At 33.3% G+C, this 13,853-nt stretch overlaps 1 protein-coding gene across 1 annotated transcript; it reads left to right on the top strand.

Moving 5' to 3' along the window:
* Positions 1-451: 451 nt before the first annotated feature.
* LOC108373766 (prisilkin-39-like) lies at positions 452-1,464 on the top strand. Its single transcript, XM_017629711.1, has 2 exons — positions 452-1,296; positions 1,379-1,464. The coding sequence occupies exon 1, from the start codon at positions 452-454 to the stop codon at positions 1,067-1,069; it is 618 nt and encodes a 205-aa protein (XP_017485200.1). The 3' UTR covers positions 1,070-1,296; positions 1,379-1,464.
* The last annotated feature ends 12,389 nt before the right edge of the window (positions 1,465-13,853 follow it).

Raw genomic sequence — 13,853 nt, 5'->3', positions numbered from 1 at the left:
AAAGTTCACACATTTAATTTCGAAGACTGATGAAAATTCATTAAAAATCTTTGCATAAAAAGAGTACACAATATTTTGCAGATAGCAACTAAACTTAACTTAAATATAAAAAAAAAAAAATTAACTCAACGATTTTCATAATAAAACCTCAGTGTACGCAGCTCACCCACTATGAAAAAGCTTTCAATTACAACAGCTACAAACTCAATTTTTCTGCCATGCCAACTTTTATTACGTTGGCGTTCTGAGCGCAAAGTTCCATATACGAGTATTGCCGCAATTTAATTGCGCCGTTAGGTATATAAACGAAGGCTAATTTAACACTATTCATCTATGTAAATGTTTTTACGAATTTTACTTGTTTTTTGTTACCTATGTATGTATGTGTTATTAAAAATGTTTTTATTACTTGCACTGCAAAAAACTGCAATAAATTTTAATTATCTCTAAAATGGAGTTTATATTTTCTCTTTCACGCTTAGTGTTCAACTTGGGCAGTTTATTTGGACAGAATCCCGGCAGCAATGGGTATGGTACCGGCTACGGATATGGTAACGGTAACAACTACTATCCCAGCAGCTACAGACCAAGCACCTATTATCCATACAAGAATAATTACTATCCCACCGGCACATATCCAAGTAACAACTATCCCGGTAATTATTACCCCGTCAACAGCGGATGGAGTGGCAGCAATTACCCGAACTATGCAACCAATGGTGGCTATTATCCAAGCACTGGCGGCTATGGCTATAATTATGGTAGTACCGGCACGGGTTACTCTCCCAGCACTGGCACCGGTTACTATCCCAACACCGGCACCGGTTACTACCCCAACACCGGCACTAATATACTAGGAGGAAATGGCGGCTATGGTGGTTATGGAGGTAATGGCGGCTTAAACCAATACTATGGTTATGGGAATCCACTCTATGCTGGTCAACGCAATCGCGGCTATGGCTATTATGCCGATACCGATCGTTATGGCTTGCCACGCTATGATGGCGGCTACAATGATCGGCCATATGTGGGGCGTGGCGCTTATGGTTCATACCGTGGGTACGATTGATGTTGACCAAGCGAAATGAGAAGTTAAGCTTTTGTGTTTTTTTTGCAATGTTATTGTTGCTTTGCTGTTGATATCGCTTAATTGTAATAAACTTTCTTACTCTATGTAAATAAGATTAAGTATGTGTACATAAATATCGTCAACCGTATGCCAGAAACATGAATGTGTAAATATGTAAATTTTGGTAAAACAAGTTTGAAAGTTTTTTTTTGTTACGAGACTTATGTAAATCTACATTCATGTAATTGACAATGTAAGATATGTGGTTTCCATGTAAGTATGGTATTCTGGGTTTTGCTATAGCATAGAACATCCAAAGGTTAATAAACTCAATCCAATAACTCAAAATTCTGGCATAAGGATGGCAATATATTTACATATTTCGTTGTGCTGGTATTCATAATTTTATAATAAATTTTTTTTAAATATATTTTAGTGATTGCTTTGTTTATAAACCGCTTTGTTACTAATTTCTATGTATTTATGTGCGACTACTACACCAATCGCCTAAATGCATACTATGTGCTGCTGCATGTGCAATATTTCCTTAATTAAATTTATGAAATTTTTGCATATGCACTTCTCAACTGCCATGTAATAAAACTTTCTTAAGTTATAATTTGATGGCCGTTCAAAGTATGCAGCCCACAACACTTCTGCTGTACAGAATGCATCTCTTAAATTTGAAATACCAAAATGACAGGTACGTTGGCTAAATATTCAATACTTCTCCGAAGAAGGCGCTACTTATTGATTACTGCCAAAACATTTCTAAGGAAAGTTTGTATTACTATAAATACTCAAGGTAATTTTTGTATTTTATTTTGCGCAANGTAGCGTGAAGAGTTAAAAAAGCTGGTCAAAAATTAAAAATTCCACTGGCTTTTGAAATTTCAAATATCGTATATTTAGTTTACATGAAACTTTCCATTGTGATACAAAACAAAAAAAAACTATCAACCAGTTGCAAAACCGCCTAAATCGCCGTTATGGCAAAATTGAGATTTGGTAATCCTGACCTCCAGGCATTGAGATTTATGCATAAAAATCGTTAAATCGTTATTAAAAAAAAACAGATTTGTAAAATAATAGCTAGAGAAAATACCGCCTATCAAGGCAATGCCTTCAAAGAATAAACCGTTTCTTCACTCTCCTGTAAAATTTGAGTGCCGTAAGATAGGCGGTTTTGCATTTGGGTGATGGGCGGTTTTGCAAATACACCGACAATATGATATTTTAATTGCCAATTTAAATGAATTTGAAACATGTGGCAACCCTCTTCAAAAATATAAAAAAAATAATCTGCAATAACAGTTGTTTTTGATTTTTAAACTATATGTCTTAGATAACAGTTAACGAAGACTTATATTTATAAAAGTCGTAAATAAAAATCAGTCACTGACCTTTATTTTTAAAATCATACTTATAAAAGTCATTTGTATAAGTCGTAGGAACCTTTCTTAACAGCGAAAAATGTTAATGACTTTTATACGAATGATTTAAAAAATAAAAGTCGGTGACTGTTTTATATTGATGACTTTTAAAAGTCACTGACTGATTTTTATTGATGACTTAAGTAAATAAAATTCTTCAATAACTGTTACCTAAGACATATAATATAAGAATCAAAAATAATTGTTATTTTGGATTTATTATATAAAAATCATAAATAATTGTTATTTTTTTAATTTTGCATAAAAATTGAAAATAAAAATTTATTTTCAAATTTGAGTCTCGGTGAAAAAAGAAATCGATTGGTATGTATCACTTAGCTGTAGAACATTTCCTTCATAGTGAATTTTTCCATGACAGTTTTCATCAATAATTGTTAGTTTGGTCCCTGGTTAATAATAACGCATTTCTTTAACATCTAGTAATGAATGAGTATAAGTATTTATACATTTTAATAGGCTTTTAGTAAAAAACAAAAAAAAAAAACACAAATTTTTCTTCAGCTTATGAACTAATGTTACTTCTTTAGTACAAAACTCAAATAGCACATATGCAAGGAAACTTTGCGCACTTGTTATGCGATTCGTAGCGAAAGCCGGACTAAACTAATTGCGCTAATCGGAATTGTGGCATTGAATTTATAATATAGCTGTTGGGAAAATGGACTCGCCCGTTTTTATTACTTAAGAATTATTACGATTTTTAAACCGCTGGTGTGTGGTATACGCCACCTCTTACACGGAGGGTTAAGCCTCATTAGTTTGATATCCAAGTTATAATATTTCATTTGTTTATTTATCAATCAAACAGTTGGCAACTCTCTATTTTTTATGTTTTAATTCCACCGGAACAAATTAAAAAAAGAATTATTCAAATCGATAAGCCGTTTCGAGCTTTTGCCTGCCGAACAAACGAACTTAATTTTTTTTTTATATGTAGTCTAAGATCCGACAAAGGCACGACTGTTTAATGGATGAAATCTTTTTTCTATAAATTTTAACGTGTAAATAAATATTTTGCGAGTGGGTTGGCTGAAAAAATCCCGGCTAGGACATTTTTAATGTAATACTCAAAAAGTATTATTTTTTTTTTTTAATTCTGTACTAATTGGTTTAATGGGCAAATTATATACCAATCAAAAGTATTAAGCCTTTAGAATGTGAAAACGTTGGGTTGTCTATTTTTTTTTTCTGGCTTACCTATCGTGTTGGCAGGTATGAGCAGGTAGGTAATATGAGTAATTTTCATACATTAACACATTCTATAGGCTTTATGCTTTCGATTGGCATATATGTAATTTGTTCATTAAACAAATGAATGCAAAATTAAAATAATTATTATTTTTTGAATATTTAATAAAAAATATGTTGGCCAGGATTTTTCAGCCAACACACTCACGAAATATTTCCTAACACTTTAAATTTCATACAAAAAAGATTTCTTCCATTAAACAGATGGGTGAAAGTCGTGCCTTTGTCGGATCTCCTACTAATACGAGTATATAGATCTTATGATAAGATTAAAAATAGTTTCTTTTGTGACATCATAATGAACAACAAAAACAAAAAAATTTAAAAATTGTTACTCCCTTGTGTGAATGTAAGTTTTTACGTATTGTAGTGGTTGTTGCCTCTGAGCTAATTGAACGCTTGGTGATTTTGGCGTCAAAGTGAGGTGGAGTCATACTTATTGTTTGCATGCAATTGTGTGTGTGTGTGTGTGTGTGTGGGTGCGTTGCTTCAAACTTTTGTTTACAAAGTAGTTTAAAATTTTTAGTAATTTAACTATCAACAAAACAACAAAACAAAAAAAAAACAAAAAATATTTTTCATGTTCTCTATTTCAGCTTAAGATGTTACACTATTAAATACTAAACATTTTATAATGTTGCTTAATCATTCACCGAACGGAAATAACATATTATTTGTACGAGTACTTCATATGTATGTAAAATATTAGTCAGCTGTTAATATGCGTAGCAAAGGGAACACTACGTCGAAGGGGGCCATCAGCGAGTGCAACTTGTGACAAATTGAATAGAGGCTAATACGCTAATTTTCTGTAATTATAGCAAAATCACGATCGGGCAATAAAATCTGATTTGAATCACAAGTTTCTTTGTTGTTGTTTCTGTTTTGCATAAGCGCACAGCGTTGTGTTGTGAAATATGGATTTCAAGGTCAAACATAGATTAATTTAATTAAAATGATTACACTGATTAATAGAAGTACTAACATATGTATGTGCTTGCATGTATGTATATGTACATTTGTATGTATGTAACTAGTTCAGTTGTTTGACACTCCCATATTTATTAGTAATTGTTTTAGGGCGTTTCCCCATAATAAATTATATGATTTTAGTAAAATTATTATAATGGATGCGTGATATGTAGTTGCGAAAAGAAGAAGAGGAGCTATCGACTTTTTGTATGACTCAAACCGAATATGCAAACTTTGTCTCTGGTATGAATGTATAAGGTGATTCAGTAAAACCGCAGATTATCTTTAAAAAATAAAACAACAAAATTTGTAGAAAATATTTTTGTTTATTTCATCATCTTTTTCAGTCTACGACATTTTCATATATAAATCCGTTAAATGCCCGCCACGTTACCACTGGCAACACAGGTATATACAAATTTTCCATGATTTTTTTACATAGTTTGGACTGTACTTATCAACTAAACAAGCGATTCTTGTATGTAAATAAACATATAGATATCTATATATATCCCCATAGATTCCTTTTGGTTATCATGTTGGGTATTATCTCTGAGAATACTCGTTTGAGATTGAAACCTATTTGAAATTAGTTACGAATTCAATAAAGCATCATTATATGGGTACCAAATGGAAAATACTCACAATTCGGAAATATCGTTTTTAGGGTTGCCACCTTATTTTATCATACATTTATTAATTTTTTGTTTAGTAAATAAATATACAACGTTACCATTCATGAATACTAAAAGAAGGCCTTTACACAAAGCTTTGCCTATATAATAAATGTGTTCCCTTCGGATATTAGTGTTTTTCATTCAACAAAATTTCACTGAAGCAACGCAATATGGATGTGAAATGAAAGGTATTTTGGAGAACTTTAATCCAAACTATTTCCGATGAGCGTCGCCACGTTGTTTTAATTGAAATTTGTATCTTAACAATTAATGTTTTTTTTTTGGGAAGATATGTACATAGGTTTGTCCAAAAAAGTGAAGTCGGAATTTTAATGCTCTCACCCCCCCTAGGATTGTTCTATATCGTTAAAATATAGCCCTATTTTTATTTTGAAATCAAAAAAATATTTTGAGGTCGCTCAAAGTGCTTAAAGTTTTCAATGTATTTTATATGGAGAAAAAACAACTTTTCGTAGAAATGGTATATGATTTTTGAAAATCAATACTTTTCCATTGGAAAACTCTAGTTCTCTTCAGAAGACTTCCAATAATAATAACCAATTGTTTATTTAAACATTTTTTTAATAATACCGATTTTTATTGGTCCCCTCATTGCGCTTTCCGCTAACACGATTGCTTGTCCATAGAAAATAGTTATACAAAAACTAACCAAGGGAGTTTAAATCATAAGCTGTGGCTGTATTACCTATTTTATTACCGTCTTTAGTATTTACATACATACTCTTTTAGTGTAGCTATGCATCTTATTGCCACTGTAATTAGTTTTAGTTGCCCATCTATTGAATACTAAATAAATCTTTCACGTACACATTGAATATATAAGCACATAGCCTTAAGAAAAAAATATGATTAGCTACTTTTGCTCAAATCCTCATTTCAGGTACCAACAAACAGATTAGTAACAAGCTTAACCGCCCAAACTCGTTATATCGAAAGCACGTCTATTATGTTTATACATACATATCGTGTAGCGATAGTTATGTATGTATGTAGTAGGTGTTTGGGCCGAAAGGTATGCTATAGTAAGCGCGTATTGAGTTTGGCAAAGACGTATTAAGATTTCGCTGCGCATATGCCTAAATGTATGCCTGGAAGAAATATACGCGCNAATTGTATCGAAAGCACGTCTATTATGTTTATACATACATACATATGTATTTGTTAGCGATAGTTATGTATGTAGTAGGTGTTTGTTCCGAAAGGTATGCTATAGTAAGCGCGTATTGAGTTTGGCAAAGACGTATTAAGATTTCGCTGCGCATATGCCTAAATGTATGCCTGGAAGAAATATACGCGCGTGCTAAATACTATGTATTTGATTGGAAACAGACACAAAAAAATATGTACCCAGCCAGCAAAAAATCTAAAAAATCCAACCGAAAAAGGTAAGGAAGGAAATGTAGAATTTACCGATTCTGGATACTTTGACGATCAGTTTACCGACTAAAGTGTGCGTTTGGGAAATTTCCTTCTGCAATTCACANCAAAAATCCAACCGAAAAAGGAAAAAAGTGGATTCTGGATACTTTGACGATCAGTTTTCCGACTGAAGTGTGCGTTTGGGAAATTTCCTTCTGCATTTCACAGATGCTTTTTCGTGGTGCAAAAAACCAAAAAAAAAAAAAATAAAGAAGCGCCTGACGCAATTCGTAAGCGTCACCTTCTGGTAGCTAACAAATAGTTTCATGCTCCTCTGCACGCTCAGCCACTGCCGACTACATATACACGCTTTCAAATGCTCAGCTTGAATAAATAAGATACAATTATGGCTTTGAAATAACATAATCTTTTTCGAACGTTTTCCGGTAAAAAAAAAAAAATGAATGATAATCGAAAACCGGTGTAATTTTTTGGACGTTCTTGGATATGTAATTGAACGAAAATTTTAGTCGTGTTCTGTACGTTTCCGGATGCAGAAAATTGTATGAGACCGCACTGTCGGCAAAATTTACGTTTCTATGCTGGCTGGGTATACAGTGTACTTCTCTTTTCCATATCATGAACGTGATCGCAATTTCTGTCGAACAATTATTNAAAAAATCTAAAAAATCCAACCGAAAAAGGTAAGGAAGGAAATGTAGAATTTACCGATTCTGGATACTTTGACGATCAGTTTACCGACTAAAGTGTGCGTTTGGGAAATTTCCTTCTGCAATTCACAGATGCCTTTTCGTGGTGCAAAAACCCCCAAAAAAATTAAGGAAGTGCCTGACGCAATTCGAAAGCGTCACTTTCTGGTAGCTAACAAATAGTTTCATGCTCCTCTGCACGCTCAGCCACTGCCGACTACATATACATGCTTTCAAATGCTCAGCTTTAACAAATAAGATACAATTATGGCTTTGAAATAACATAATCTTTTTCGAACGTTTTCCGGATAAAAAAAAAAAAATGAATGATAATCGAAAACCGGTGTAATTTTTTGGACGTTCTTGGATATGTAATTGAACGAAAATTTTAGTCGTGTTCTGTACGTTTCCGGATGCAGAAAATTGTATGAGACCGCACTGTCGGCAAAATTTACGTTTCTATGCTGGCTGGGTATACAGTGTACTTCTCTTTTCCATATCATGAACGTGATCGCAATTTCTGTCGAACAATTATTTGGTAAAAGCCAAAACAAATATGTTCACAATAAGTAAGGATTTTCTCATAAATTCACAAACATAAATATGGGCTTGTGTCAACATAATTTGTTAGCATAAGGATCTATTTTTTGAGTCATCCTTCAATAAAAATATGTACGTTAGGGTGGTAAAAAAACCAACGGCGGAATTTTTATGCTCTCACCCGCTAGGATTGTTCTATACCGGCAAAAATTATACCTACGNGGGTAAAAGCCAAAACAAATATGTTCACAACAAGCAAGGATTTTGTCATAAATTCCGTAACATAAATATGGGCTTGTGTCAACATAATTTGTTAGCATAAGGATCTATTTTTTGAGTCATCCTTCAATAAAAATATATACGTTAGGGTGGTAAAAAAACCAACGGCGGAATTTTCATGCTCTCACCCGCTAGGATTGTTCTATACCGGCAAAAATTATACCTACGTTTTTTTTCTTATTTTGAAATCAAAAAATTTTTAGAGGTCGCCCAAAGCGCTCAAAGTTTTCCATGTACTTTATATGAAAAAAAACCATTTTTCGTAGAAATGGTATATAATTCTTGAAAATCAATTGGGGTATTCACAACGGTGTCGTAAGTGTCTTATTGTTGTATGTCGTAAACTTTAAACACCTAAAAAATATATTACGGGGGTTCGCAAAGTACCACCAAAGTTATATAATGAATTTTCGAAGTGTTAACTAGTTGGTTGTGGTTTCAGGCTCTCTAAACATTTAAAAGTTATTTAAAAGCTTTACGACATAAAACAATGCGACACCTACGACACCGTTGTGAATCCCTCAAATATTTTTCAATCGGAATGCTGTTTTGGTCTTCAGGAGACTTCCATTAATAATAACGAATCGTTTATTTAAGCATTTTTTAATACTAACGATTTATTATGGTCCCCTCATTGCATCTTTGGGGTTTTTGGGGATCTGAAAAAAAGTTCTCATTGAAAACTTGTTAAAAACAATTGGATATTATTGTTGAAAGACTGCTGAAGAGAAACAAAGTTTTCTGAGCGAAAAATGTTGATTTTCAAGAATTTTACACTATTTGCCATTCTTTGTGCCAAAACTTTTATACGTCACTGTATGTGGAAGATGATGTTTAGCACCATCAACAAAAGAAAATATTACAAATTAACTAGAAATTATAGTCACAAAAAGGGAACGGAATTTATGGAAATATACTTTTTTTCTGCTAAAGAGACAGAGTATGTATATTCGATTAAGGACGGCCATGATTTAGCTTTCGCTGATTCCATACATACACATTTGATGTTGCCTTGTTTGCCTCTTTTAAGACAATTGCTTTTGTTTGCCTTTAACGGGCTACAAAACTCCATACTCGAAAATTTTCTAGAAATTCCGAATAAAAATTTCGAAATTTGTATGAAATTGTTTTCAATTTTTGGAAATTTATATAAAGTGTGAAACGTAGCTTTATATAGTTTATATTACACAATTAATTATATTTTCATAAATTATTATTGAAAAAAATGTTCCATGAAACTAATTGTGAATACATATTATATTAGAACAAGGTGTACACTAACATTTGACACCGACTGTATATGCCAATACCAAATGCTTGTTATAGTTATTTGCTTCTCTGCAGCTTTGTTATTTTGCCGTGTAATATATATTTGTATGGATTTTATTTACCCATCATTTTCATGCTGTATTTATCCACTTTATTCCCTTTCATAAGTAAATTTCTATTTTCAGGTAGTCCACTAAAGTCGCAACTTCTGGGATATAAATGCTAAGAGTTGCTGCCAAAACTGATAAGCCGAGCGAATAAAACTCGTACATAAGTATGTAACAAAATATTCGTTACGCATTCGACTATCCTTAAACGCCACATATACATATACGTATGTACTTATGCATCATACTATGCACCCTACAAGACATTGCTGAGCACTTTAGGCAAAAATTCTAACACATTTACAGTTTTGTTTTTGTAGTACGGCATAAATGAGTAGTTTGACTATTAGCACTGAGGACTTTCTGATGACAACATTGAGGGGAAAGTACTCAATTTTTTCCCATGGCCTGAACGAAAATGAGGACTTTGATAAGCACTTTTGTGATTAGGGATAATGATAATATGAGTACTCATATGATACTCAGCTGTCTTGTAGGGCATGTTTATAATAAAAATGTGCTTGTTAAAAGTAAATAACTCGTGGCATGTCTTAGATAAGAGTGTATTAATGTGCATCAATGTGTTGGTATTATAATAAAGAAAATATTGACAAGGAACAAAATATGTTTTATTGTGGGTATGATTTAATTACAATGGCTTAAACTTTAATACATTGACACATACATACATATGCACCTGTGTACCGAAATATAAAATACAATAGCGTTCTAAATATGTATGTAGTCAGCCAAGCGTTTGGTGTGTTCATGTGGTTTGTCAATATTGCAACGTTTGTAGTACTAGCAGTGTTGCCAGGCTGACGATTTGGTCGTCATTTGGAAGATTTTTAACTGGCGTGACGATTTGACTATATCGACAAGCAAATGATAATTTTTTCTTGGTGTGCAGTTTTTAGTGGCAGCTGTTTTAGTGGCAATTTATCGTTTTGTTTTACTTTTGCAGAAAATTATTGGGCTTTTAACTGTATAACACAAAAATATTTAACCCAAACTAAACGATTTTTATATACGTATCTAAAAATAGATACCAAACTTCTTATCTCAGGCCTTTCTTCTAAATTCTAAGGTTTTTTGGAAAATGCGTCCTTCACTATATATACGCATTGACTAACAAATTTTAATAAAAAGAAAAAGGAAATATAAATATCCACTTCCACTGGGTTGCCTTATGAGCAAAAATGGAGCAATTATATTTTCGCGTAGCTTTAAGTTTATTTTATAATTTAAAAAGTTCGATATATACCCAAGTACCTTGCCCAACACACAAGGGTTAAAGAAAGATTTTAGCACGAAATTTTGTTATAAGCTTAGTACATTAGAAAATATCTATGTTTTTTTTTATCTAAATGCAATTAAATATATTTCTTTTATAAGTAATGTAAGTTTAAATAATTCGTAAAAAGTTTTCTATATTCACTTTTTTCATATAACAAACAATTTGCAAAAGTCCTCCCGCACATTGTTTATTTTAATATTTGGTGTGTTGACGATTTTTCGATAACAAGGACGATTTTCGAGAACCGATTTGACGATGTCTCAGTTCAACCACCTGGCAACACTGCGTACAAGCACTCATTTACCACACTTACATACCGAACTAAACGCACAAATACATATGTATATGTATACGTAAGTGAGTATACGTACATATGTATCAGGGATTGGCAAAGGGTGCTGTTTTTGTGACTTTAAGCCTACTCACGTTAAAAACGGAGGATGAACGAACACCACCGCAAAGCGTGCTGTCTTGCAAATACAGCCACCACAAGTGAACGATGCTTATAACAGCTCATACTGATATTGACTTCGGCAAATCTGTACTCCGAATGATCGTGCACGAAACCAGCAACCGCCGTATTTGATCGACTTCCAAAAGCACGATACTGCTTTGGACGGTTGCCGAAAGCATGACAGCTTATGTGAAAGACTGGCGAAGGCAAGATGCCGCAGTTAGCTAACTTGATTTGTTGCAGAAGTCAAACCGCCGCCTTTGGTTTGTTGCTGAAGGCGCGTTTGACGTGTTTCCGAAGTGATGATACTGTAGTTCAAAAACATTCAAAGACACTTGCTTGTTTGAAATGAAGCATTGATATGTACATACATACATACTTACGTACGTTTGTATATTCACAACTAGCCAGCAGTGAGCAATGCAATTGAATGGTAGACGCGCTATAAATACATACATACATGCATACGAGACGATAAATTACCCTTTACTACATCCGTCGTCATTTCAGCAACAAGTCAGATGATTTTCAGCAACAAGTCAGATGATTTTCAGCAACAAGTCAAATGGCTTTCAGCAACAAGTCAGATGATTTTCAACAACAAGTCAAACGACTTCTGCAACAAATGATGACTCTCATGTTTTCGGAGCCGTTCAACTGCGTTCAGAGTACAGATTTGCCGAAGTCAATATCAGTATGAGCAGTTATAAGCATCGTTCACTTGTGGTGGCTGTATTTGCAAGACAGCACACAATGCGCTCGTGTTCAGTCATCCTCTAATTTCGTTTAGGTATCGATACTCCTAAGCCAACGCCGCTGCTCAGTCATACAAATCAGCGGTATTGAATGAGTATGAACAGTTGACGGTCAACCAATGCCAATCCCTGATATGTATACATATATTCATCTGAATAGTAGCTAACCGACTGAAGCTTTTACTTTGTATTAAATCATACACTCATTGTATTACGAGTACTGTACTGAAGGGGCTTTGGTAAGTGTTTCAACTTAGTGCTGAGAAACTTAGCGCTTTTGTTGCTGCTTACTAGTGTGAGATGGTACAGAGTGTGAAAAATTACCTTACTTAAGCTTTTGGATGCTTTATCAAAATGTATATGCTTATATATGCATGTTTATTAGAGTGCATGACTCTCCATACAAAACAACCAAGAAAAAAATCTGTGCTGATTTTCCATCGGAATTTTAAAATTTATTATGTTCTAAGAACTCCGCCAAAATATTTCGGAAAAATATCAAGATTAACGTGCGCTGGACCTACTTTAAAATGACTCCACAAAATAGAGTTTTCTATAAATAAAACTAAGTTTTTAAAAGATATATTTTTTTTTAAACCAAATTTTTTTTAAAACCAATATTTTTTTCAATATAAAACTCGATTTTTGCTGGTACATTCTAATAGGCACATTTCACGTAAATTGTAATATTTTTTCAAAGAATTTGGCGTAAATTTTAAATTATAATACATTTTAAGACCTGCGGAAAAACCACAACGTTTTTTTTGGTGAGCCATCCTTATGTATATGTGTATGTACTAGACTCCTGCGCAATTCCATTTAAACGGCCCAACAAGACATCCGATCGCCGCGCAAATACTTTCCATCCCCTACTTTCATCGTTCGGGTCAATTGTGAGTAAGCATAAACCAGTTTCAGCAAGCGTACGTAAACTACCGATCAATAGCAACACGCGTAGAGTATTTACTTTGCCTTCCGCAACTACTGCGAGTAAAAGGTATTTGACAGTAGAGTACTCTACTGGTAGTACTTGAGTATTTTCGAAGAAAACATACATTTGTGGCAAGAATGATAGAAGAGTTTTCTGGATCGCGCATTTGTGGTATCTGAAAAAAACTAAGGACAGGAATGTAGTGGAGTGATGAAGAGAGCGAAGAGCAAAACGTACTTGCAACTAAAATGCTGATATACATACCTTAGTACATATGTATGTATGTGCATAGATACGTATGTGCATAGATACGTATGTGCATAGATATGTATGTGCATAGATACGTATGTGCATAGATACGTATGTGCATAGATACGTATGTGCATAGATACATATGTGCATAGATACATATATATGTAAGTGTCCGCATATATTTTATCTCGTCACTTGTTCTGCAGCAAAACCAAGTTGTGAGGAAAACCCTGACGATATGCGTAGAATTGAAACCATGGGTTCATATTAAATATATTTATGTATGCATGGACATATGTACATATGTTAAAATGTAGTTTCGATTTAAAAAAATATCGGATGAAGTTTTTCTTTCGCCATTAATACACCTCTAATTTCAGTATTTATTAAAAAAACTCAATGAAATTCAAAAACTCTATCTTGCATTTGGGTTTACTCAATACCAATTTGAGCTGTCGC

The sequence above is a fragment of the Rhagoletis zephyria genome, unplaced genomic scaffold (assembly GCF_001687245.7).
Source record: "Rhagoletis zephyria isolate East Lansing unplaced genomic scaffold, Rhagoletis_zephyria_1.1 Rzeph_scaffold_07013, whole genome shotgun sequence".
Taxonomy (NCBI): domain Eukaryota; kingdom Metazoa; phylum Arthropoda; class Insecta; order Diptera; family Tephritidae; genus Rhagoletis; species Rhagoletis zephyria.
The sequence above is the reverse complement of the archived record's forward strand: the minus strand, read 5'-3'. Positions and strand labels throughout refer to the sequence as shown.

What these genes read in the sequence shown, in the direction of transcription:
- LOC108373766 (XM_017629711.1), top strand. Translation starts at nt 452, where the DNA reads ATGGAGTTTATATTTTCTCTTTCACGCTTAGTGTTCAACTTGGGCAGT.